The following is a 25,427-nucleotide window of genomic DNA, read 5'->3' on the forward strand; positions in this document are numbered from 1 at the left end:
GGTCAAGGTCGAATACCAGAAATCACCAGGCCCACTTCAACAACCAGAGATTCGAAAATGGAAATGGGAGAAAATTTCCATGGATTTCGTTACTGGCCTGCCTAGATCTCAACGCGGAAATGATACCATTTGGGTGATCGTGGATCGACTAACCAAGTCTGCACATTTTCTGGCTATCAAGGAAACGGATAAGTTTTCTACTCTAGCAGACATCTACCTAAAGGAAGTAGTATCAAGGCACGGAGTGCCAACCTCCATCATTTCTGACCGTGACGCGCGTTTTACCTCTGAACTGTGGCAAGCTATGCACAAGTCTTTTGGCTCACGTTTAGATATGAGCACCGCTTATCACCCACAGACGGATGGGCAATCTGAACACACCATCCAGACTCTTGAAGACATGCTTAGGGCATGCGTAATCGACTTTGGTAACGGCTGGGAAAAGCATCTCCCGTTAGTGGAGTTTTCTTATAACAACAGCTACCACACCAGCATCCAGGACACTCCGTTCGAGGCATTGTATGGACGGAAGTGCCGACCACCTCTATGTTGGGCAGAAGATTGGTGACAGTCAAATCACTGGCCCAGAACTTGTAGTACATCCAACCGAGAAGATTGCTCAGATACGACAGCGAATGGCGGCAGCTCTTGACCGTCAGAAAAGCTATGCTGATAAGGGAAGAAAACCACTCGAGTTCCAGGTTGGGGATCGAGTGCTACTCAAAGTCTCACCTTGGAAAGGTGTAGTCCGTTTTGGCAAACGAGGCAAACTCAACCCGCGATACGTTGGACCCTTTAAAATCATTGAGAAGATTGGCAAGGTGGCCTACAGGTTGAATCTACCTGAAGAACTCAGCAGAGTTCACAATGTCTTCCATGTGTCGAATCTGAAGAAGTGTCTGTCAGACGAGACCCTCATAGTTCCCTTGAAGGAGCTCACGATCGACGACCAGCTGCGATTCGTCAAGGAACCAGTAGAGATTACTGATCGAGATGTTAAGATTCTCAAGCGCACCAAAATACCTCTTGTCCAAGTTCGTTGGGATTCCCGTCGTGGCCCAGAGTATACCTGGGAACGAGAAGACCAAATGAAACTCAAGTATCCCCAGCTGTTTAAGAAAAGTGCAACCACTACTAAGGCTGATGGTACTGCAGAATTTCGGGATGAAATTCCAAATCAACGGGGGGATGATGTGACACCCCAGGAAAACCAGGAAACCAACGCAGCTTAACTAGCTTCCTCAGTAACCACACGCTAAATTTCGGGATGAAATTTACTTAACAGGGGGAGAATGTGACAACCCTCAGAATTCCATGTATTCCGTACAATTTATTATTGATAATTAAAGTGCTTGACGACTGTGTGGAATTACTTAGCTGCTCTCTGATTAGTGTGTTATACTTACATGTATTTGTTAACATACTAGTAGTATACAGAAAAGCTATTAAATAGTCCGTTATGATTTCGTAAGTGTTGAGAATTAAAAACATTACAAAAACATATATGTAGGACACTGTACGGATTAATTAGGCACTTTAATGGCACAACACCGAACCGAACAACCGGACTTTACCTGGAACACAAAAATATTGTCAAACACATTATTTTTATTTTTCTGAGCTAGTAAGGGTCCCCGAACACCCTAACACACCTTATATTATATAACACAGCTTCATGCACTAACTTAACAATTTAATCCTAACTAGTTCCCTAACCATTTAGTTGAAACCCAACCCTATACCCCCCCCCCACCTTACGGTTATGGAAGTAGGGGACACACCCACACTTCTTTTGAATATTTAATTTGCTATTGTTAGTTATCAAGAGAACATAATACATGATGGAAATTAGGGAAACATGGTTTATATATTAACCCACAAGAACTTGAACTTTCATTCCACAAAACACACAACAACCAACTTCTTCCTCTCCCTTCTTCTTAGTTCATGGCTGCCACCACCCACCACCCTACAACCACCATCAACTTCCATTCAAGTCATTTTACATACACTCAAAGGTGCTACGGGTCATACAACGAAGCTCGGTGCTCTCGGAAGTGGAAGGACCTTCTCCATTCGCTATTAACCATCACTTTTCTTCACTCGAACTCCCCTAGTCTTGAACTAGTGGTAAGAACTTAGATCCGTTCATTCTTCATGTGATTTAAGTGGTTAATAGTTGTTTGATGATGAAAATCCATGAACATTAAAGAACCATGAACAAAGTCTTGCATATAAACTAACTTGTGATGAAATATTGATGAAACTTAATGAAGTGATGATAAACTGAAGTTGTCTTGATTATGTTACTAATTTACTTGCTGATCTACTTGTAATATTGATGTTTGATGTTGTTGTGATCACTAAACATATTAACGGAATCAATCGAACACAAGTTAGAAAATCAGAAGCTGAAACAGTAGGCTGTTTGGTAATTACAGCCAACTTCAGTTGGCTATAACAGAACTGTAACTTAATGAAAAATGTATTTTCTGAAGTCTAGATTTATGTATTATGAAATACGGTTCTAATGGCACCAGAATCGTAATTTTTGGACTTCGTTTACTCTTTTTAAAGTGTCATTTTGTAACAGCAGCTAGAGCTGCATTTTTACTGCTGAAAATATGCATTCTATTTTCTGTCATAACTTGAGTTCCGTGTAGTGTTGGATCATAAAATTGGTACTGTAGTTGGAAATTGATGTCATAGTAATTGTCCCACTGTAATCTCGTCAATCCGACTTACAATGAATTTTTAATGAATTTTTCCGTGGACTGCAGTCAGAGAAAGATAAATCTGAGTGTAGTCCGGAAAATGATTTTTAGTAAAATATTGGTGATGATTTAGATCCCGATATTTTTACACAATAATATTTGGATCGTTTAGCACCTTTTATAAAAAGTTGGCAATTTTTGAAATAAGATAACTATTTTATTAAAAAGCTCGAAAACAGCCCAGTTTCGGATATTTAAGTTGAAATGACATAATTAGTAATTTGCGTGTCTAAATGTCGAGTATGTTATCTGTGAATGATCTAACATGTTATATGTCAATAAAAGTGTTATGTACAATGTCGTGTGCTTGCTTATGAATGGGAATAGATGGGAAGTTTATATGGGCATAAACCGTTAAAGTGATGCATGTTATGTGTTAGATGCGTGTAGGAATTTTTGTGCTTATTTGAAGTCACTAATAAACTAAGTGGTAATCCTACTAGGACGTGATTGACCGACTTTGACTATTAGCTATATTTGAGAATCTAACCGAGCAAACCGAGGTGAGTTCACACACTTTCTAAGGCATGGGATTCCCGGTGGTTTGGGAATGGGTTAAAGAATTAAAACGGAATCTACATATCTTACTTAGGTAGGATATGTACGGCCATCCTCCTCGGGTAGGATGCCAATATTAATCCTGCATATTCTCTTTGGGAGAACTACGTACGTTCGTCCTCCTTGGGTAGGACAACAACCTTAAAACTTACTAGACAAAACTCTATCATAAGTCCCTCATTTTATATCGACTTAATCTCCGAGGCCGATGGCGAGTGGGTCATTAGTAAATAGCGCTATTAGGTTTAACAAACCTCACACCGTGTCGTCCGAACAGGAGTGTACTAATGGACTAAGGAAAAGGGTCAATGCTGATAGACATTGACTTAGGGCACAACTTACTTTCGTTAGTAGTCGATATCATACCGTCTAGTAGTTCACATGGGGAAGCCCCCACTAATCATGGATATAGTTTAGGTAATAAAGAATGAACTGGTTAATCTTACTTTCAACTACGGGGTAACCCCCACGACAATTACGCCAACGAAAGACAAACCACGTTTTCGGAAATAACTTAAAACTAAACAACCAAATGTGAACTCACTCAACTTTGTTGTTGACTCGTTGTTACATGCCTTACAGGTCGTTAAATGCTTGGAGCTTGCACGAGGAAGGAGTCGTTGTGGGGTACGGACTGTTATGTCCCGTACTTAATATTTAATTCCTTTTGAACTTATTAAACTTGCGTTTTGAACTTCAACTTATAAACTATGGACTTATGTTTTGGACTTTACGTTTATGCTTCCGCTGTTTAAATTAAAACTTGGTTAACTGGCTTTTGGTCACCAATCGTATTGTGGTTAGCTTTATTTACTTAAATACGTTGTTCAGTATGATTGGTGGCTCGATCCTGGTCACGTCACGCCTCCAAGCGGTGGTACTCCGCATGGTGGATTTTGGGGGTGTGACAACGCGAGGGGGTCAAATTATATGTATAAATAGAGGGCATTGGGACTGGAATTTCTGCGTTGGAATGACGAACAAATTCGTTATATACACTGAGTTATAGTCATTTTACTACCAAACACACACATAAGCTCGAATTTTGCTACGATACAGGGTATTAACTCGATCGCTGCTACGATTCGATGTCCGATCGATTGAAACTATCCGATGAATGTTTAAGTGCTACTCAAATTGGGTTTATACTTTATCATTCATCTTGATTCCGACAGGATGTTTGAGTGTCGCCGGAACTCTGGCTATACTCTGTCATTCGTTGCGAATCCGCTGGATGTTTAAGTATTGCACTTTGTTATTCGTCGTGAGGGTTTAAATCTCGTGAGCTTATCGTAAAAGTTGTATTCAGTTACTTACCTAGTTTCGTGTGCATTATCGCTTAAATTAGGTTATCAGACTTATCAGTAGACTAAACATTACCCCATACACTTACAATCAAATTAGATGCTAATTCTCAGAAGAATCAGAATCATGAAGCTTGTTAATTCAATACTGCATGCTTATAATGTGAGTCCATTCTCTTTTCTCACAGTTTGTGAGTCATTCTCTTTTTACCAAAACTTTCTTTCAAAATCATGTTTATTTTCAAATTTATAATTACAGGGATTAAGTCTTTGTAGTCTTCATTATAGCCGGTATGTGGGGTTTTGTATACATTACTTGATAACCGTCACCATTGGACAACGGGTTAGCCAAGGGGTGATATGACCATAGTCACAGACACCATTGGACCACGAGATAGCCAATAGGTGGTCGAGTGACAAATACCGTGGGTATATGGTTGACATATATAAACATTGTAATCGCTCTTAATACTGTAACTTATAACACTGTTTTCTAGTTATACTTTGCAGTGATTAAGTCTTTGCCAATCTTAAAGAAGCAAATGTAAAAACTCTTAATGCTGTGAATTATAACAAATGTATTTTTTATAAAACCTGAATGAACTCACTCAGTATTTCCTACTGACAAAACCTTTTTAAAACACGTTTCAGGTAATTACAGTAGATTGGAATAAGAGTTGGATACGACACCAAAAAGGCTTACAGAAGTGGCTTGATTTATTAATTAAATTAAATTAAGAAAAGTTGTTTTATGTAATCGGGTTTATCCTATATGAAAAGTTACCTTTGTAAAACATGGGTTTATCCCCATCTATTTAATAAATAAAAAATCCGGTGTTTCAAAACTCTGATATTATTCTTAACTCACGGTCCTGATGAAATTTTCGCTGCAATATTTTCTAAATAACCATGGGTACCACTTGGCTGTTCGCGGCTCCCGATTCCGTCCAGGGTGGGGTCGGGGGTTGTAACAATGTAAACACTCTTAATGCAACTATGTATTAAGACAATGATACACCAGATTCGGTTGTATATCATTTCGGTGTATTCTCACAATTCATTAATGTCAACAGACTAATTTTATCCATTTATTTGTTCGAAAGTTGACGGAACGTTTTCATTTGAGCTTGTTGATTCTGAGTTCATTTAGCGGATGTTATTGTTTCTAGAACTCATTTGCATATTGTGAACGATCATTTGGAATTCTGTTGGTCGAAACTCCTCTTTTATTGAACCCCTGTGAAATAAGTTACACAAGAATCTTGTATCCTTTGACATCAAATTCTGAAACACATACCTTTTAACCGTTGCGTTCCTAATGTTGTATTATGTCCCTGGATTCATCTGATTCGAATAAGTCTTGTTTCGGTTCGTGGATTAATCACTTTGGTATTATTCATATCCATACACGCATAACGTAACCCTAAGGAGTTAATGTAGTTTAAATTTCAAGGACGAAATTTTCTTAACAAGGGGAGAATGTGACAACTCTCAAAATTCCAGGTATCCGTACAATTATTAAACAATGATTAGTGCTTAATGACTATGCTGAATTACAATTAATGACTTGAATTGCTTTCTGATTATTGTTATTATACATACATGTGCATCATATATTGCAAATGACATACCATTCTTGCATGCAAACTTTGTTGATTTAAATGATGCATAAAACACAGTTAGCACAGTTATCAGACAAATCAGAAAAAGGCTAACGGAGTTCAGTACATAGACAGAAATGGTATTGAGGCACAGAATGAGCCAGAAACCAAGTATTACACCAGTATAGTGTGTAGGAAAGTAAGGATCACAAAACTGCCTTCCTAGAGATAATTGAAGTGCCGGAAAAGTGCCTAAAACTCACATAAACTGCAGAATTCTGCAGAAATCAGCAAAATTCAGCATTTAAACACTTTAATATCATGCAGAAATATGGCTAAATGGTCCAGAATACTTTCCTAAGTGTCAGGAATCAAAACTGTCACAAAAGGTAACATAAAGCACACTAAACTACATAGTTTAGCACCTTAACGAACCATAACCAACCGAACAACCAGACACTACCAGAAACACCAAATTTTCACTAGAAGCACTGTTGTAACATTATCAAGCTAGTTATGATCCCCGAACATCATAACACATCATATAACAACTAGTAACTAAATCACCTAACTAAACACTTGATTTTTAACCTTATGATCTAACTTATGGTTACAACCTAAGCCTAGACCCCCCCACCTAGTTCACGGCCAACAAGGGCCCCACATGAGGATTTTATTTAATTATTTTAATAGATCTTGCCCCATACTTTAGTGAACATTAAATCCATGAGATCTTGTGATGTTGGAAGATTATTACTTATAACCACAAGACATCCATCCTCTTTCATTCATCTTTATCTTCACATAATAAACCTCCTCCATCTCCTCCATAACCTACGACCAAGCACACCCACACACAACCACCCATTTTCACTTCAATCTCTTCCATTCTAAGGTGTTCACAAGGTGTCTCTAGCATAATTAGGAAGCTTGGAGCTTGTGGAAGTTGAAGGACCTTTCTCTTGTGCTTTTATCCACTCCATTTCATCTTGAGATCATCCCTAGCGTTGATTGTTGATTGTCCATGTTATTGATGTAGATCATCATGTGATCTTGCTATATAGTGATTAAAGACATAATCTAGCAAGATGAGAGGATGATTATGTTAATGATCAATAGATCATCCTCATGTAAATCATGAACTTGAAAGAATAATTTGTTTTTTTTTGTTAAGTGATGATCAAAGTGTGTGAAAAGTCTTGTAAATCTATGATTGCAAGAATGGTTTTTCAAGAAATCAAGTTAAAAATACAAAGTTTACTTAACCTTGGTTCTTAAAGAAATAAACCACATTTTTAGTAGTTAATCAAGTGTAGGATCATGTATTTGACAAGAAAAATCCATGAAGAAACATTTTTAGAAAAATTAGTTACAAGTTGTAAAGAACTAATTCTTTCAAAAATGAAGTTTTTAAATAAACAACCACACTTTAAAGGGTAACTAGGCTTACTAAATACACTAGTAAGTTACTACACATTTTTGTAAATTTTCAAGTTCATGATGTAGTAGTTTATGCTTGATCTTGGCAAATTGGTAAGTGTAGATTGATTTGTTGTTGATTGTGTTGATTTATAAAAGAAAATGATATGCCTTGAAGGCATGGAAACCTCCATTTTTAGGGGAAACTATGGAAAAATTTTTCCAGAAATTAAACACTTAGAAAAAAATATTTTTAAACAAATATATACAAATATATTTTAAACCATGAATTTTCATATAAAGTTTGCCATAATTTTTGTTACAGAAATTATAAATATTGGAGGTTGGTTTTTATAAATAAAAGTGACTAAATATGTATTTAGGAAATATATATTTAGAAGTCACCATGTGTGTGATTATTTATATATTATGTGTGTTAGTTATATTATTTTAGGACTTGAAATAATATAACTCACCAAAATACCAAGAAATTACAATCCAAAATATTACCAAAATTCCAAGAGAATGAACATATAAAGAATACCCAAAATATTGAAGAAACCGAACAAAGAAATATAACTCACAAAAGTATTCCGGAAATTTAATTCATAAGTATATTTTGGTAATTGATATTTTGGACACCAAGAGAACAAAAATATGATTTTTACAATTATTACAACATATATCATAATTTTGACAGGGAGAAAATATATTATTTTTGGTAAGTAAAAATATATATTTTCTTGTAATTATTAGAAGATATATTATCTTTGGGGGAAAATATATATTTTCTTGAATAAACATGGCATACATTCTTTTTGAGTGAAAGATAAGTTTATATATATTTTCCAAGTTAAACTTGAAAATATATTATTTTTGAGACTTATGTGAAATTATAAATATTTTTGCCAAGGGAAAAACTATAAGTAATTTTCTACGTAATATTTCTTAAAATATATATTTTGGGAATTTATTGATGTTTATTTATTAGAAATATTATTCCAGAAAAGTTAATACAAAAATTAAAAAATTAAGTATGAGATACTTAATAAACACAATTAAAATACGTATTCTCATACGTATAAATACACACCGGGATACGCCGTCGATATATGGCAAAAATATACAAGTATAAGAATACGAGTATGAAAACACCCATCCTTGGGAAGTTATATATGTACAAATACACAAGAAGTATCAAGTTGAAATATACTATTTTAACTATTATTCCAAAATTTAATAAATATAATTTAAGTTAAAATATTTTATTATTTTAACAAATAATTATATAACTTGGAATAATATTAAAGACACAATGAAACGTAACTCAATGGCACTAAATAAGACTAAGTCAAGGCACGACCCACTCGTCTAATAGACTGTAGTACGTTTCTAGGAAGTCGTGTGAACAAGTAACAGATGTGAGTTATGTTGGATTGATCTGAAGAACGCAAAACTGTGAGTTCATGTCCCCCTTTTCTTTAACTGTTTTTGGTTTTTATAACTTCGGGGGTGAAGTACATGTTACAAACTGTTTACAAACGTTTATACATGGTATGGTTAGCTAAGGAAAGGTACTGCTAGATCATGTGAGTGGTGGGTACAACGCTTAAAACTGAAGCCTGGCGCAAAATCTGCTAGGTTTGAGCCTTCCTCGTAGTAGGACCGGGGTGAGGTGACTATGTCTTCAAACTGAAGCCTGGTGCAAAATCTGCTAGGTTTGAGCCTTCCTGCATCATGTCACACATATTAATGGCCTTGCAAACCATTAATGATCTGTTTTCCTTATTTGCTTTCATACCAGGGTTTGACAAACACATACTTACTTATGATGATTACAAAGTTTATTCGAGCTCACACACTAAACATGTGAACTTGCTCAACTTTTGTTGATGTTTTCAAACTATATGTATTTCAGGAAACTAGGTATGGATCTGGCGGGCGTTGAAGTTTTCAAGGGTTGTTGGTATAAAAGATGTCATCTGGTGTCCAAGGGTTTGGGGTTGGGTATCTTATCCTGGAACTCTAAAACAAATTGCATGGTTTGTAATACAGATTCGAAGTCTGTGTTTGAATTCTAAAACAATGTTATTGTAATGTTCTAAAACTTAATCTATGGATAACATCTTTGGTTTTATCATATAGTTGTTTGTTATGGTTGAATGCAATGATATTAAGCAAGTCACACATAATCACGCTTCCGCAAAAGTCAGGGTGTGACAAATAATAAAAATTTTGATGTGATTGTTCATGTCAGCTGTGCGGGAGCAACAGAGCAAGAAAAACGACCGACCACAAATCGAACATTTGAATACTTGTAACTAACGTACGAAATCTATAACATGCGAATTTGTAAATAACATGCGAACAACATGCGAAAATGTATAACATGCTAAATTGTAGAACATGCTAAATTGTTTAACATGCTAAATTGTATAACATGCTAAATTGTATAACATGCTAAATTGTATATTGTATAACATGCTAAATTGTATAACATGCTAAATTGTTTAACATGCTAAATTGTATAACATGCTAAATTGTATATTGTGTACCATGCTAAATTGTATAACATGCTAAATTGTATAACATGCTAAATTGTATAACATGCGACATTATAAACATGTGAAATTTTATAACATGCGACATGATAAACATGTGAAATTTTATAACATGCGACATTATAAACATTTGAAATTGTATAACATGCGAAATTGTATTTCATGCTTTTTATAACATGCGATTTGTTTAAATAATAACATGCGAAATTAATTTCTATTGGAATGCTTAAAGACGAATCCAACGTCTTCGAAATCAACATCTATGTTTAGTCCGTTGTTGCTCTGTGGATCCATTGAAAACAACAATCGATTAAACTGATACGATTCATAATTACCGGGATAGTGGTGTAACGAACTCATGATCTGTTTATTGAAGGCATTGTCTAATTTGCCCTATGCTGATTGAATGGATTGCCTGATATACCCTTATGTAGGAAAACCGAATCAGGGACACGTGTAGGGCTATTATGATCGTGAACGTAATGTAGGATAAGGGTATTTGTATCCTACACTTCCTCTCTCTCTCTCTCTCTATATATATATATATATATATATATATATATATATATATATATATATATATATATATATAGAGAGAGAGAGAGAGAGAGAGAGAGAGAGTTAACTAGGCTAGGGTTCTAGAGTGAACACTAGTATATTTGTGAACTGAGTGAACAAATCCTGACCATTAATTTATATCATTAATTTATATCATCAGTTTTTTTCACACTTATCATTATTATCCGAATACAATGTTAGACATTTAATTACACGTTTAAATTTACGTGAATTCGTAAATATATAAAATTTACACATGTGTAAGGCTGGCATTTACATATGTGTAAATTTGTTATATTTACAAATGTGTAAAAAAATGTAATAAGAATGATTTTGAAAGAAGAAATGAATTATTTGATGTTGTTCATTCTATTTTTGATGTTGTACTTTAATTACAATGAGGTTTGCGTTAAAAAATTGGTTTTGGTTAGTTTTTTCATTCGTTCTCATGGTTCTCGCAATATTTAGCATTCTCAAGATAACCCTCCCCTATATATATATATATATAGGACAAGGATCCGTTAGGAACCACCCTTTATTGCGAGAACCGCGAGAACCAATGTGAACACAACTAAAAATAGCTAAAAAACACAAAAAAAAAAAAAATTGGTATTTTTTATAAAAAAAAATCGCTACCTTAAGTAGCCAAATTTTTTTTTTTTAAATTTAAAAAAAAATTGCTGCTAAAAGTAGCGATTTTAACTTAAAAAAAATTTTTTTTTTTTGTGTTTTTTTTATTTTTAAGGTTTCTTGGGGGTTTAGTTTTTAGCATTTTAGCTTGGGGGGGGGGGGTGGGTTGGGGGGTTTAGGTTTTTTTTAGGGGGGGGGGTGGGGGGTTTAGGTTTTTGGGGAGGGTGGGGGTTAGGTTTTTTTACATTTTTCTTTTAGGTTTTTTTAGCTATTTTAGGTTGTGTTCACATTGGTTCTCGCGGTTCTTGCAATAAAGGTGGTTCTCGCTGAACCTTACCCTATGTATATATGTGTACATATATATATATATATATATATGGTCAGGATTTAGAGAAAACGGGGGAAATTGTGAGAACGATTATGGATCGTTAGATCAAAACAATCTATGGAGTAGATGTCGCGGTGGCGTTTTCGTAAATAACATAAACTTTTTAAAGTAGGCGCGCTTCAATAAGGCCAAAAAGGTAAATGTTCATCTACAAAACACATCAAATGTGAACCAAAACATATATACTTCCCAGAGAAACCTCCCCCAAACCAACGTAAAACGCGGAAACCCTAGAAAACGCGAAACAACAAATACTTTGGCGTCGAAAGATCAAACCAGATCCAGAGGCAAGAAACATAGTGAGCTAACTTCGATTTACATTGTGCTAGTTTATGCTGCTTTTGGCGTTCTAATTTTAACAATAAATTTGCAGTTTCTATGAGCGTAGAAGCGGAAGGGTCATCTGCTCCAAAACGCCAAAAACCCAACGAGTAACGAAAGGAGACAACAAGAGAACATGGTACAAATTGTTACTTTTCATGATGTTGTAATACAGTTTGATACTTTGTTACCAAAACGCCAAAATTTGTATCATTTGTTTAACAATTTTAAAATGTATGAGAACGAAATTTTACATATATAATTTGTGTGTTATTGTGTTATTAAATGCCATGAATCACATGTGATTGTCTTATTGAAAAACATATATCATTTGTGTGTTACTAAACGCCAAAACATGTATCGTTTGATAGCTTTGTTACTAAACGCCAAAGCATGTATGATTTGTGTTATAAACACCATGTATCATCTGTTATTGTCTTATTCAACATCTATCATCTATGATTGATTTATGAAATTCCATACATGTATCATTTATGTTATTAAACGCCATAAAATAAAACCCCATGAAATCATTTTTTATAAGCGAATAGAGGTTGAGATTGAGAATAAATGTACACACTTGCAAGGCCCAAAACGCAAATAAGAGGAAGGCATTAAGTCAAAATTTTGAGGTTGAGGAAGAACCATATCATGAGTTAAGTGGGGCTAGGGTTTTGTCGAGAGTAAAACCTACAAACTTGACTGGTTGGTTTATAAATCTAAACCAAAATCAAAGAGACGCAGTAGAGCAAATGGGGTTTGGTGCTACACTAAAGTTGAAAATAGACACCGTACTGACAATGCTTGGGTACTGGTTGGTTGAAAATTACAATGAAAAGACAAACACCCTAAACGTTGGCAACCATACCGTACATATGAATGAAAAATTGATAAACTCTTTAACGGGTATACCGAATGGAAGGCTGCACGTGCACATGAAAAAAAGACCAACAACTAAAGACCAGGTGGTGGCTGAGTGGACAGCACAGTTCCAAGGGTTTGACTGGGTTAACAGACCAAGTGTGAAGTTCTACTTTGAAGACATTTTGCCTGTGATGCATGGCTTCAGGAGATACTTCTGCCTAAATTTCGTTGTACCATTCTTCACTATAATGGGGCATGCAAGTGATAATGCAGTCGTCAACAAAAAATTCTTGTACAACGTTAAACCAAACGTTCAAATAAACCAAATGAACTGGTGTGTTTATATCATACAATGCTTGCAACATGCCAAAACCGCATAGTCTGCAACAAAGCATTACAAAGGGCCGTTGATCATACTTGCATTAACAATAAAATTTCCCTATATAACATATATCTTTTGTGTGTCGTTAAAAAATGCCAAAAAACTTCTATCACTTGAAAATCTATTTTGTTATAGCTTGCCTTGGTGAACGATGCTTGCAATAGTGTTGGTGCATATGTCTGTCGACTTCGTCTTGTATCGAGTCTTGTAATAGATTAGATAGATCAGGGCACGTTGTATGAGAAAAATGAGAAATGTATAGGATTGAGCCATTTCACACGAAATGGAAATGTCCATTTCGTACGAAATGGGTCTGGCCATTTCGTGTGAGCCACCTCCTGCAGAATGGGCTGCCTATAAATAGCTGCCTTAGGTCTTTCATTTGTAAGGTTCTGATTCCGGTGCCAAGGTGTTGTCGAAGTGTCTCCAGCTTGTAAAACGTTGTGTAATCAATACAAGAAACAGTTTAAGTGAATCTAAATGCAAATCAGCTGAAATAACTCTAATACGTCTGTTTTCGCCTTTCGTATTGGACGAGATCTCTTCTGAACGACTCGTTTGGGTCTGCAAACGATCCTACAAGTGGTATCAGAGCTTAGGAGGAAGAGTTCTTACCATTTCAGCTGTTTTTCATCAACAATTCTGATTTCTACTCACTTTCTTCATTGTTTTTCAAAATTAAACAAGTTTTCACGGATAAAATGGCTTGATTTTCACAAATTACCTGCGAAACACTGTTTTAACAAACCCTTGAAAGAATCAGACCTTAAATCGAAGTAAAACTTGATCAGTTTGTCAAAAAACTGTCCGATCGTGTGACGTCAGCTCCATTTCGCACGAATTGGATACCAGATCGTTTGAATTTGCAGCCATTTCGCACGAGACAGGTTTCCATTTCGTACCAAGATCCATTTCATTTGAAACAATATTCCAATTCGCACGAAGTGGGTAAACAGGATCCATTTCGTTTGAAAGTGACTTCATTTCGTACGGATTGAGCATTTTTGTTCCCATTTCTCTTGAAAGGTGATCATTTCGTTTGAAAGACTCCATTTCCTGTGAGATTGTATTCCATTTCATTTGGGATTGTTCCAGACCATGTGAAACATCATCCAATTCATTTGAAAGTCTGTGTTTGTGAATTTTTGATAACCGAAACATGGAGAACGAGTTTTACAACGCCTTTGCAACCCCAATCACTGTGACTCAAAATACGATGCTAGAAAATGAAACGGGTAACACGCAAAAACCGCCTAAGCTTATGAGTATTGAGGAGTATTGTGGATGGGTAGAACGTTTTGAAAATTGGGTTCAAGCATATTACCTAGATGCATGGGAATATACTGAATTTCGATATATTAGACCGTTAAGGACAACGAACAAAGGGTTGATATTAAAGATCTAGGTGTTGATGAGAAAAAGAAATACAAAAATGAAAAGATGATGGTTAGTCTTTTGCAGCAAGCTATTAAGGAAGAAATCTTGATTTTAATTCAACACAACAGAAGTGCACATTCGATATGGAAAGAATCAAAATCAAAGTTTGTTGGAAGTAAAGAGATGATTAAGAACAAAATGTCGCTTTTGAAGAAAGAATTTGATCTATTCCGTGGATTAAGAACTGAACACACCAAGCAGATTATAGAAAGATATTGCAATTTGGTTATGAATATGAAAAGATTGAACATCGATAAAGATAAAGAAGAATTGATTGAAAAATTGGCCGATGCGTTGCCATAAGACGTTTGGGGCGCGTATCTTAGGATGTTGAAAAATAAACCTGAATTTGACAATCTAACGCTGAGTAAATTTATTGAACAACTCGAAGCTCAAGAGATGGAACAACGAAAGATAGCAAGAATGAAGAACTATGATGGTGAACAAGACATTGGTCTGTATTACAAAGGAGGTAGTAGTGATAAGACCAACATTGCACCAAAAATTGAAATTGCTTTCAATGCAAAAAGTTCTTCTGGAGGTTCATCTCAAGGATCAAGTAGCAAAACTGGATTTTCTTCATATCCATCATTCGATCCAAATTTTTCAGCAACAAAGAGTGGCAAAGTTCTACAATACAACATTGCATTAAATCTTGAGAATGATCAAAATTACTCTGAAGAAGTAGCCAAAAGTCATATGTCTTTGTTGGTGACTGTGTTAGAGTCTTATGGGAGTTTAGTTGCAGGAAGAATCGGAAATCCAATGTTGACAAAAGAGGATTACGATCAGATCGATGCTGAGGAGATGGAGTTAATGGATATGAAGTGTTGTTTGGCTAGTGTGTTGAGAAGAGCTGAGAAGTTTAAACAGATTACAGGAAGAGATGATTTTCGTGATGCTAATGTTTCTACTTTAGGATTTCATAAATCTAAAGTTACTTGTTTTCGTTGCAGGGAAAAAGGGCATTTCAGGCGAGAATGCACAAACCGCGAAGCAAGTGGAGCTCAAAATCCTTTCGGAAACAATGATTATTACCAGAAAGCGATTTATCATCAAGTTGCTCAACAGCCGTATCAACAACAACCACAAACTGCTCATGCTAAGAAGGCGGTCAAAGAGTCATCAAGAAAAGCTTGTTATGGTATAATAGATCAAGAGGATGAAAGATTGCCAGAAAGTTTTAGCTGGGATAAATATTGTCCGGATGAAGAGATCTTAAAGGCTAAAGCATTTGTTGCTCAAATCGTTAAAGATAATACTGATGATTATACTGCTGATGATTATTGGGCAGATAAAATGAAAGAGCACTTAAAATTTCTAGCCGAGAGAGATAAAGAAAGAATGAGAGATAAAAAAGATGATGAAGATGTTCGTGTGATAAAGAAGCAGGATAAAGAAATTCTCGCTTTCGAGATTAAAAAAGAAGCTGATGCAGAAAAGATGTCTGAGAAGTGTGAAAAATGTGAAAATCTGAAAAAATACAACAATGAGTTGATTCACAACATGAACAAAATGAAAGAATCATATGATATCTTAAACAACGCCATGAATCAATATAATGAGTCAAGCAGTGAACAAGCGATAGACATGAAGACACTCAATGGAGCATACATGATAAAGCAGGAAATGGTCAATTATTACATTAATATGCGTGCTGAGCTTGAACAGAAGTTGGAAACTCAGAGGATAGAAACTGAAAGAGTAAACAAGTTGTTAAAAAGTTACTCATGTTCTTCTTATGTGATTGACAGGAATTACCCTACAATTGAAGGCATGAAGTCATTTGAAGATGAGAAAATCTGAAGTGAATAATTCCGAAACAAAAGAGAAACCTAAAGAAAAGATTTCTGGTAAGAAACAAAGTGTTGGTTATAACAAGTGTCCACCTCCGCTTGAAAATGGATATTCTCCACGAAATCCAAATTCAGAAAGAGTCAAAAAGGCAACCAATTTACAGTGGGAATCTGAGCCTTTAGATAACTTGCCAGACAACATTGATGTCACGTTCACATCATCCGACACTGATCATGAGTCCGAGATAATTAAGAAAGTTGTCGATCAGGTGTTGGATAAAGATGAAACGGAGGAGTCAAAGTCTGAGATCGACACTTTAAGTCCGAAAGTCAAAAAGGGCAAACGGGTTTACAATAAAGATTTTCTGTTATCACAAAATAATTTAAATGACGAAATATTCAAAGTAGCATACACTTTGAATGATTCTGAATAATTATATTCTGATGAAGAATTTCCAATAAGAGGTGTTAAAACTGAAATGATTAAAAAGGTTTTCAAACTAACAGAAATTAATATTTCTTAAATAAAAGATGTAAATCTTTCTGGAAAACCTAAAGAATACACCTCAAGAGTCAAACAAAGGTTGAACAAAAAAAAGGTTACAGTTCTAGTTTGTGTTTTCAAAAGAAACCAAACCATAACGGTAATTTCAAAAAGAAAGGCCTAGGTTTTATTCCACCAGAAAATCATAAAAATGAGAAAGTTTATAAATCAAAAACTATTTTTGTTTCAGGAACATCATCTGAAGAAGAAAAAGAGCACTTGTTCAGAAAGCAGACAAACAAAGAATTCCTTGCTAAGAAGCAAGAGGGAATGAAGAAGGAAGTTGCTCAGAAGAAGAAAGAGACAAGAACCTATTTTCAATGCAAAACAGTTGGTCATATTGCTAGGAATTGTCCAAAGGCAATTCAAACAAAACAGGGAGTGTCTCTTAAACAGAAAGAAATGATGGTTGAGAATGAACCACCAACCAAACAATTTATTTTTCAAAAATTAAAAATTTGAGATTGGTGAATGTTCAAAAAGTTTTTACAAAAGAAAGGTGAATCTTAACAACCAAAGGTGGGTTGTTAAGAAATCAAATGATAGTTCTAGCGATGATTCTGATTCATCAAAATCAGAGGAGCTACTTTTTGGCGATGAATCTGACTCGTCAAAGTCAGAGGAGCCATATGTTGAGATAAAAGAAGAGAAATCAGTTCCGCCATTGGATGATGCAAATTTTCCACCATTGCGGACTGAAAATTTTAAACAAAAAGTTGGCAAAGTTGAAATTTCAAATCAATTTTTTTTCTGAAAAGAAAGAATTTGATGTTGAAAAAGCCTTTAACCCCACAGTTCAAAATATTTTTGAAAAATGATTGACGGGAAGGTCAAAGGGGTAAAGGAATTTTATGAATTGAAAACGAAGAAACCAGATGAAGATGGATTATCCCAGGTTAGCAACTGGGATAGAACCTAACATGACTAAACTCTGGATTTGCCGGAGCTCCCAAGTTAGTAATCGTGGAGCAGGAATCGGCATCTTTCTTGAGAAATTCACATCTGTGAAATTTCGACCTACAAGTGGTAGTATTCTTGAAAATTATCATATTTTAACTTTCATACAAATGGTATGGTTGATAAGTGAACCTACAAGTGGTTGAAAAAAGAGTTTTCAGCTACAAGTGGTTAATCAAGGTCATTAAGTTGAACTTGATATAACTTTCATACAAATGGTTGAGAAAACAAAGTGATGAATTTGACCCCTAACCTACAAGTAGTTTGTGAAAATCAACAAAAACTAATTTTTCGGGAAAACCATTTTGACTAAAACAAATTTAAGTGTTTGGAAATCATAATGGGAAAATAGTTTGTTGTCAGGGGGAGTTCTGATTCTTTATGTCAGGTGAATGGAGAATTGAAGCAATTCACATTGATTTGTCAAATTGTCTTTAAATGGTTTTGAGTTTTAGGGGGAGTAAGAAATTTTAGAAAATCCAAAAATATTAGAAAATTTGAAAAAGCAAAAACATTGAGAAAATCAAAAACGAGTTTTGTTATGAAAAAGAGGAAATGATAGTACATCAGTAGACTATCACGACACGCTAAAGAATTGGAAAGATAAAAATGTGATAAACGGTCTCACTGATGATATGCCAGTAGGTTTTACTCATTCAGTAGATTGTTTTCGAGATATAAACATAAATATTAAATGCTTACTTATCTCGTGGGGAACATCTCTCGAATATATGGGTAACCCCCGAAATCTTGTTTGAAAGATTTTCTACTTCTGACGTACTAGGTCTTTGTACGTGATGATATCTGGGGTATTATACCTGGACTTCTGATTTTGCGGAAGCAATAGCCTAGTCCTCGTATAATGCTCTGCACTGCTTTAATCTTAAAGCTCTCCTTCAGCATAAAAAATGATGAAACATTGCAAAATACTAATCATGAGCTGTTGAAGACAAGATCCCCAAACGGGACACACCTAAAGTCGAGCCATCATCTCTTTGTCTGAACGGAAGTTCTAACCTGAGCTCTCATGGTCTCGCATTACCCGTTTACAGATATCATTAGTGTACACTCACCTGTAAGACTGAATATAGAAATCTTCATACGGGAGTATATTCTGAGGTGGGACACGCGAATAAGTTTAAGTGCTTAAAACATTAATCTCGTATCTCGAAACAGTTGAACTTTGTGTGAAAATTTAAGTGGATCAGTATACTGACAATCTAAGTGAATCGTTTAGAACTTAAAATGTTTAAAGCTTTACGGTGTTGGTGATTTGTCTCATAAACTGATATGATCCTCTTACACAAACTCATAAAAATATTGTCTGTAAATATTTCTTTACTGCTTCTCTTAAAAAAACAAAAATCCAAAAAGAGTGTGTTTTAGCATAGAATTTTGAAAAAATTCAAAAAGATTTTATTTCATCTTGTTTTCGACAACTGATGCTGAAAAGCTGATTTTCAAAGTTTCGAGTGCTGAACATGATGAATAAATGGTTTGGGAGAGTTTTTAGAAATGATGTTATTCTTACAAGTGGTTCATTAGAGATTAAAATTGTAAAATCATTTTGGAATAATACCTACAAGTGGAGTTTAAATTTGTCAAATTTTAAATTTGTGAAATTTATTTTGAGGTAGAGGATGTGCAGGAATGAAGATTGGAAAGAGCCAGGTTCCGATACCTGAGGATTTTCCAGATCGCTACAGAGAGCCAGGTTACAATCTTAGAACCTGTGAAAGTTCGAAGAGCCAGGTTTCTGATCCAAAGCCTATAGATTATGATTTCCAGACTGCGATCCCAGCTTATCGAAAGGGGGAGTCTGAATACATTAAAGCCAAGTTCGATTCAAGAGGGAGTCTGCAGATGTGAGAGCCAGATACAGATCATGGATCAACATCCAAGGGGGAATTTAGCTGCTAATGCTGAAGAACCTAAGGAATCAAGAGATCTGATCAAGAGAAGATAGAGTCAGATTGCGATTTTGGAAGAAAAAGTGAAAGAGAAAGTGAAAGAGAGAAGAGAGAGTTAGAGATTGAGGATGCTTACAATGGAGAATACTTTGGAGAGAGAGCGAGAAGACTAATAAAGACTGAAGACTTTGAAGACTCGACACCGAAGACTTCGTCAATATCCAAGGGGGAGTCTGTTGGTGCATATGTCTGTCGACTTCGTCTTGTATCGAGTCTTGTAATAGATTAGATAGATCAGGGCATGTTGTACGAGAAAAATGAGAAATGTATAGGATTAAGCCATTTCGCACGAAATGGAAATGTCCATTTTGTACGAAATGGGTCTGGCCATTTCGTGTGAGCCATCTCGTGCGGAATGGGTTGCCTATAAATAGTTGCCATGGGTCTTTCATTTGTATGGTTCTGATTCCGGTGCCGAGGTGCTGCCGAAGTGTCTCTAGCCTGTAAAACGTTGTGTAATCAATACAAGAGAAAATTTAAGTGAATCTAAGTGCAAATCAGCTGAAATAACTCTAATACGTCTGTTTCCGCCTTTCATATTGGATGAGATCTCTTCTGAACGACTCGTTTGGGTCTGCAAACGATCCTACAAATAGAAATAGATGGGACCGAAAAGAAGGATACCCGATTGAGTGGGTTACACAAGATACTCTTGACTTGTTTGAGGGTGCAATGGCAAAACGCCTTGTTGGCAATAAAGTAAAAAGGAAAGCAGTTAAAAAGGCGAAGGAAGGCACACCCAAAAAAACAAAAAAATGCAGGTTGTTATTCATGAAGAAGCTGATGGTGATGATGTTGAGAATGAAGATGAAGATGATGTTGACAATGTTGATGACTATGCTGATAAGGATGATGATGAGTTTGATGATGATGGTTTTGATCATGATGATCATTATGATTATGATGGGCTCGACCCTGTTGTGCAAAACGCCATGCACATCAATGATGAGAATGAGAATGAGAATGAAGATACTGAGGATGAAGAGGCTTTGCCTCAAAGGATGGTGAATGAGGATAGAGAAAGCCGGGAAATGATGTTTGAAGTTTCTACATCAGGGAACCATGCTCTGGTCAGAGGAGTAACACAGTATGACAACATTTTTGCTGACAAAGAAGAACAAAACAATGAAACTAAAGAGGTATGTTGTTCAAATAATAAAATTAATAAAAACCACAAAACGCCATGATTAATAAAATCCTTTTTTTAATTTAACAGGAAATGGCTGATAAATTGGATGGGGTATATAAAGAATTACAAGATTGTTACAATAAAATGAGCACATTCTTAAAACAGTTAAAGACTGAATATCCAAACAGCCTCCTGGTACACATTAAATACTCACAATGTCTGAGATTGTTGGAGAACATCTCTAAATTTGTTGATGAAAACGCCAAGGAAGTGCCAGCTGAAAGAGAAAAAGGTAAAAATGAAGGTGAGGTTGAAAATGAGGTGGTACTAGGAGATGAAAATGAAGAAGAAGAGGAGATGGAGATGGCTAAAATAGAAAACGCCATTGAAGTGGAAACAGTTGATAAAAACGCCAATGAAGTTGGAAATGAAGGAGGAGGTGAAAATGAAGGAGAAGGGGAGAAGGAGATGGCTGGAATAGAAAACACCATTGAAGTAGAAACAGTTGATGAAAACGCCAATGAAGTTGAAAATGAAGGAGAAGGAGAAGGAAAAGTGGAAGGAGAAGGAAAAGGAGAAGAGGTAGGGGAAGGAAAAAGGAGAAGAGGAAGTGGAACGGGAAGGGGTAGGGGATGGAGAAGGAGAAGGAGAATGGGAAGGAGAAGGGAATATAGCCGGATAACAAAATGCCAAACCCTCAACTGCTACAACAGCCACCGATGATGATGAGGATACTATATTATCATAAGAAGATATAAACGAAAACGATACTGAAAGATGGAATTATGATTTCAAGAGACTTGAATAACACATTTACAGATACAATGGGGAAAAATAATTAAAAGAATTATTGCTGAGGTTTTGGAGCTGCCTGAACAAGATCTAAAACAAATGATTGATATAAAAGAAGGTCTAGATAATTCAAAGATGGTGGATGAAGTGATTAAAGCTATAAAAAACATCTGCAACCTACTGAAGAGACCCCAAAAATGCCTGTATTTGATAAGACACCAAACATCCCCCCAAAAGAAACATAATACAGTCTGGCATTCATCACTGAACTAGAAAAAAACTGAAGGGGAGATGGTGAACAAAAGTGTTGACCAACAAGGTGCAATGTTTGATAAAACGCCATATGAGGAGCCACCATCTACAGCTGGGAAAAACCTCTTGGAAACTTTTGAAGAGGAAGAGACACCCAAACCCCAAGATGAAACCGCCATCAACAAATCACCACCAAAAATGCTAAACATGTCAGATGTGCAGGAGAAGGGTGATGAGGACAAAACTCCAGACATCACAAAGTTGATGCAAGAAAATACACTTTTAAACCCTGAAGAGCTGCCTGGTGATGAAGAAGCTGATAAAGATGATGAAGAAGATGAAAATATAAACAAAAAGACTGTGGGTGAAAATAAGAAGAGAGATAAGAAATTGAGCAGGGCATGTTTGTCACCTTATGTAAGGAGGCAAGTGGTTATACATGAACCAAGGACGAACCATGAAAATAACGTTGTCACATACATCTTCATTGGATGCGGTGATTACGAGTATGTACACTTCTCTCAAAATAAAACGCCAAACTTTCCATTTATCCCGTTTACTTGAATATGCATGTAAAAACGCTCAAAGCGCCATGTATTATAATAGAATGAGTTTGTATAACTAAAATGCCAAATGATGTTTTTTTAAGGACTAAGGTGTTCAAGATGGGAGGACAGTTTACACTCATGAGGGTGCTTTGTGAGAGCATGAGACCAGGATTTTATGCACAGATCACCATTATTTAATGTTGGGCACATATCCTGAACTATGAAGAAAGATACAAGGCTCCTTAATCACCCTCAAGGTTATTTTGCACACAAATAATGCTGGTAACTCTTTTGCTATATTTAATTGATGAACTTATATTAGGACATTGTTATGTTGTTTAAAATGCTAGTAACTCTTTTACTTAATATTACAGAATACTCCGGCGTACGACGAAAAAACGAAAAGCAAATTTATGATACAAAGAATTCAACAGAAACATGGAAACTGTTCTGAAAAATGCCCGTTTCAAAGGAGACAAGAAAGATAAAAACATCAAAGATTATGAACTGGTCTTCGTGCCAATAATATTGGCAAGACATTCTATGTTGTCTGCTTCAACATAAAACACGAAAGAGTTAATGTATTGGATAACAGCAGTGTAGATGATGACCTCAGCATCGAAAAAAAGTATGCTTGATCGGTGGGAAAGTTGGTAAGTATCTTAAAAACTTTGTATATATGAACTATGTTGACAAAATGCCAAACTAATATATGTAAAAAATGTAAAACTGTAGCACGGTGCTTTTGCAAACTACTTGCGTCTTAAAAAACACCCAAAGCATAAGATCATGAAGTCGGCAGAGGTTATTAGACAAAAGATGGATTGGAGGACAACGTCTAACGTGGTCGACTGTGGGGTTTTTGCAATGAGGCATATGGAAACATACATGGGGGATATAGCTAGTTGGAGAAGTGGTTTGGCAAAGGAAGATGCCCCAAATCGATCAGAGTACTTAGTCCTCCTTTATCACAATCAGCTAATTAGATTATACAGTTATGTCTATGTAATTGTAAACAATCAAACACAGACCAAACTTGCTTTGAATCTGAAATCTGGAGGAGCCATTGTTCTCTCCCATTGTTTACAACTTCGTATTTTCATAATTTTCTAGTTAATCAAACTCTCAACAACAAGGTTTTCCATTATTACAATTAGTTTAGTAGTATTTAATTCACAACACTTTCCACAACCCTCCTCTGGTTCGATACCCGACTTATCCTATCTACATAGTTTATTTCGGTTTTTACATGTTCTTCACGACAGACATCAAAAATGGTGTCGTTGCCGGGGAGGCGTGCGCAAAGTGTTTAGTGTTAGGTTTTATTAAAATAGATAAAAAGGTCCAAAAATAGCGTCACTTTTGTTTTGTTTTGTTCAGAATTACGTGAGGTTTTATTGTTTGTGTTGCGTAGGTGATCTCATATTTGCATCATATGCGAAACTCCAGAAAGGTTTCACCACTAGAATTTGATCCGGAAATCGAGAGAACCGTTAGGCACACTCGAGTTGTGCAACGAGAAAACAAGATAGTGCGAGCACTAACTTCAAATCTAAAAACAATGGAGAATGCAAGCTACCTTGAGAAGCAACTCGAAAATTCACCTCTACAAAACCAATTCACCCCGACTCCTACATAGCCATCACCTAACACCTTTATACCGTCTGAATAACAACCACAATCCACCCAAGCTACTTCTCCACTTCCACCTATGCCACCACCACTGTTCCCAAATTTAGACAACATGCCACCCTTTACAACTCAACCAACTATTCACCCAAACCTCTAACATCCAACATTCCTCACCATATGTGAGGATTGTTGATGATCATAGCACTGCCCCACCTAATCAAACATAACCTGTTAACTCATCCACTTTAATTCCGTTACCGACACAACCCTCCCATTACCAACCAGCTCAGCATCAACAGTTCTCTTTCAGAACTTCAATATTTTATCAAGGAAATAGTTCAAGGGAATTTGGGGATGGTTACGATGAGTATGATAGCTATGGTGATCAAGGTGAGCGGCAAGAAATGTATTTGGGTAATTACCAAGGAAACATGGGTTCGAGAGTATTAGAACGAGGAAACTCGGGCATGTTTGGGTATCAACGACAATTGCAACAACCAATTCTGGGAAGGCCTTTAGACTTACCATTGCCGCCACCGGTGCAACAAATACCGGTTCAACAGAGGCCACTTCCACGGAATTTGGTTCCACTGATCAACAATTTTGAGGGCATTCTAAGAAGATATGACCGACCACCGGTGCGGGGTGTCAAAAGTCATTTCAAGCCTGCGATTGCTAACAACCCATCACCTGTTGTAATTCCTCAATTACTAGGAGGTCGATCATTCGAGGTACGAGCACAGTCGATCTCCAGCTTACCCAAATACCATGGTCTAGCACATGAAGAGCCGTATCTGCATTACTGCATATCGCCGCATATGATGCACAGTGTAATACTATCGGCAGTCAGGGTTTCACAGCGGACGATGTGAAATTGGTTCTTTTCCAATTCACACTCGAGGACAAGGCGCAAAAATGGTTTCACTCTTTGCCATCTGCTTCGATATTTACATGGCCCGATATGCAGCAGCTCTTCCTGGATGAATTTTACGTGCCTTAACGAACCAATA

The 25,427-nt window shown here is 36.0% G+C and overlaps 1 protein-coding gene across 1 annotated transcript; it reads left to right on the forward strand.

Moving 5' to 3' along the window:
• Positions 1-20,819: 20,819 nt before the first annotated feature.
• Positions 20,820-21,916, forward strand: LOC110901974 (neurofilament light polypeptide-like). The gene is made up of 2 exons (XM_022148722.1): positions 20,820-21,203; positions 21,281-21,916. The coding sequence occupies exons 1-2, from the start codon at positions 20,820-20,822 to the stop codon at positions 21,914-21,916; spliced, it is 1,020 nt and encodes a 339-aa protein (XP_022004414.1).
• Positions 21,917-25,427: the final 3,511 nt, after the last annotated feature.

Source organism: Helianthus annuus, chromosome 13 (genome assembly GCF_002127325.2).
Source record: "Helianthus annuus cultivar XRQ/B chromosome 13, HanXRQr2.0-SUNRISE, whole genome shotgun sequence".
NCBI classification, from domain to species: Eukaryota; Viridiplantae; Streptophyta; class Magnoliopsida; order Asterales; family Asteraceae; genus Helianthus; species Helianthus annuus.

What these genes read in the sequence shown, in the direction of transcription:
- LOC110901974 (XM_022148722.1), top strand. Translation starts at nt 20,820, where the DNA reads ATGCAGGTTGTTATTCATGAAGAAGCTGATGGTGATGATGTTGAGAAT. An exon ending in AAAACAATGAAACTAAAGAG is followed by an intron (nt 21,204 to 21,280) that starts GTATGTTGTTCA and finishes TTAATTTAACAG; the next exon opens with GAAATGGCTGATAAATTGGA.